Here is a 2500-nt window from a genome sequence, read left to right as displayed (position 1 = left end):
GCCAGGGTGCCGTTGGGTGGGTGTGTATGGGGTTGCCAGGTGGGGCTCACCTCTCTGTGCCAGGTTGGTGTTGGGTGGGTGTGTATGGGGTTGCCAGGTGGGGCTCATCTCTCTGTGCCAGGGTGCCGTTGGGTGGGTGTGTATGGGGTTGCCAGGTGGGGCTCACCTCTCTGTGCCAGGTTGGTGTTGGGTGGGTGTGTATGGGGTTGCCAGGTGGGGCTCACCTCTCTGTGCCAGGTTGGTGTTGGGTGGGTGTGTATGGGGTTGCCAGGTGGGGCTCACCTCTCTGTGCCAGGGTGCCGTTGGGTGGGTGTGTATGGGGTTGCCAGGTGGGGCTCACCTCTCTGTGCCAGGGTGCCGTTGGGTGGGTGTGTATGGGGTTGCCAGGTGGGGCTCACCTCTCTGTGCCAGGGTGCTGTTCGGCTCGTACTTGTCGATGAGCTGCTGGACCTGCTCGGGCCGGAGGGGGGGGTACAGGATCTCGTTCAGCCGCGGGTCGCGCTGCCGGCTGTTGATGAAGTCCGTCAGCTGCTCCTGCGTCAGGTACGGCCGGCTCTTAGCCCCGCTGAGCATCATGGGAAACAGAGGGAGGCGTTAGGAGGACTCACTGCAGCGGGTTCATAGGAAGCTGCAGATTCTGCTCGTGGCTGGTGAGACAGGAGCTGAACTGTGGCAGGGCGGGTGGGGGGGGGCAGGGAGCGGGGCAGGGCGGGGCAGGGCAGGGCGGGGCAGGGCGGGGCAGGGCAGGGCAGGGCGGGGGGGCGGGTGGAGGGGGGCAGGGCGCGGGGCAGGGCGGGGCAGGGCAGGGCAGGGCAGGGCGGGGCAGGGCGGGGCAGGGGGGCGGGGCAGGGCGGGGCGGGGCGGGGGGTGCAGGGTGCGGGGGGGTGACTGTAGAGGTTTGAGGGCCTGACTGGCACAGAGGGATGCTGACCTGCATCTGGAGACATGAAGTGGAGTCCCTAAACATAACCAGGGGCTTCACCTCTATTCACCTCTCTCTCTCTCTCTCTCCCTCTCTCTCCCTCTCAATCCCTCTCTCTCCCTCTCTCTCCCTTTCTCTCTCTCTCTTTGTGCAGAAAGATCGCTGATAACATGCACCGATGGGTCCCGCTGGAACCTGAGAAACTCGGGGAAATTAACTGCGGTTTCATTAAAGAGAGAATAAAATGAAATAAAATCTTCAATAAACCCACCCCCCCATCTCCTCCTATCCCCCCGTTCAGGTTAATCTCCCGGGAGTGGCTTTAACAGCTCCCATAAACGTTATCACTCACTGCACTCGTTCTGCTGATTGCATTAGGGCTGCAGGCTGGGCTCTCCGCTGAGTCTCCCTCCAGCGCTGCTGGATAAACAGGCTGCACACTCAGAGTGTGTTCACACAGGCCCACTCCAGTCCTGCCCAAAGCCCAGTCCTGCCCAAAGCCCACTCCAGTCCTGCCCAAAGCCCAGTCCTGCCCAAAGCCCACTCCAGTCCTGCCTAAAGCCCAGTCCAGTGTGGGTCTAGAGGAGCGCTCCAGTGTGGGTCTAGAGGAGCGCTCCAGTGTGGGTCTAGAGGAGCGCTCCAGTGTGGGTCTAGAGGAGCGCTCCAGTGTGGGTCTAGAGGAGCGCTTTTAGAGTGTGTCTCAGTTCCTGTATTCATTTGGCTGATTCTTTTATTCTGAGACACTTTCCTGGCCATTACGAGCCACAACACCAAGTGCGAATGCCTGGAATAACAAGCAGCAGAAGAGAATAATGCACACAGACTGAATGCTAACAGCACAACACAAAGCCCATTTTACAAAAACATACAGAAAACAACCAGCGTCAATGCAACAAGCAATGACAAGACAATCAAAGTAAAGAATCATCGTAAAAAATTATTAGAATAACACACATTATAATAAAGCAATTAAGGATGTAGTTACTTGCCAGGGCATTTTTATGGTAATGGCATGCATGTTTATCAAGCCGAATACATTATAGTGAATGAATGACTGTTCCTTATAGATGATGGTAATGTGGTGTGTGTGTGCGCGTGTGGGGGTTGATATTGTGTATTAACAGCGTGACAGTAAATGTAGTTGTGTATGTTTGAGTTAAATGTGCTTTTGACAGGAGCTGTGCTTACTACTCAGAGAAGATGTGGTCAATCTCGGGACGGGGGCAGATACTGTTGAGCAGAACTCTGTAAATCTCTGGGGTGAAGTCCTCCTGGGGGATGGAGTCATTCTGTGGGAAACAGCCAATCAGAGGAGAGACGCTTGAACTAAAACACCGTCTACTATAAACCCTACTGAAGCTACATCACTGTACCAAGATCAATGGTATATGACTGTAACGATCATAATTAGCCATTAGTGTTACAGAAGCCAATCTTGACTCACACCTGACTCCCAGGTAAAGGAGGGTGAACACACCTGACTCCCAGGTAAAGGGAGGGTGAACACACCTGACTTCCAGGTAAAGGGAGGGTGAACACACCTGACTCCCAGGTAAAGGGCGGGTGAACACACCTGAC

General features: G+C 55.7%; 1 protein-coding gene across 1 annotated transcript in view; it reads right to left on the bottom strand.

Annotated features, from left to right (window-relative positions):
• The window catches only part of LOC133127983 (1-phosphatidylinositol 4,5-bisphosphate phosphodiesterase beta-1-like), a 109183-nt gene that overhangs the window by 39859 nt on the left and 66824 nt on the right, over window positions 1-2500 (bottom strand). Inside the window, exons 8-9 of the mRNA XM_061241146.1 lie at window positions 2111-2211; window positions 399-565 (exon numbers count right to left, since the gene is read on the bottom strand). Of these exons, the coding sequence (XP_061097130.1) occupies window positions 399-565; window positions 2111-2211 (268 nt within the window). The remainder of the gene's footprint in view (window positions 1-398; window positions 566-2110; window positions 2212-2500) is intronic.

Source organism: Conger conger, chromosome 5 (assembly GCF_963514075.1).
Source record: "Conger conger chromosome 5, fConCon1.1, whole genome shotgun sequence".
Taxonomy (NCBI): Eukaryota; Metazoa; Chordata; class Actinopteri; order Anguilliformes; family Congridae; genus Conger; species Conger conger.
This window is presented reverse-complemented; position numbering and strand designations above follow the sequence as displayed.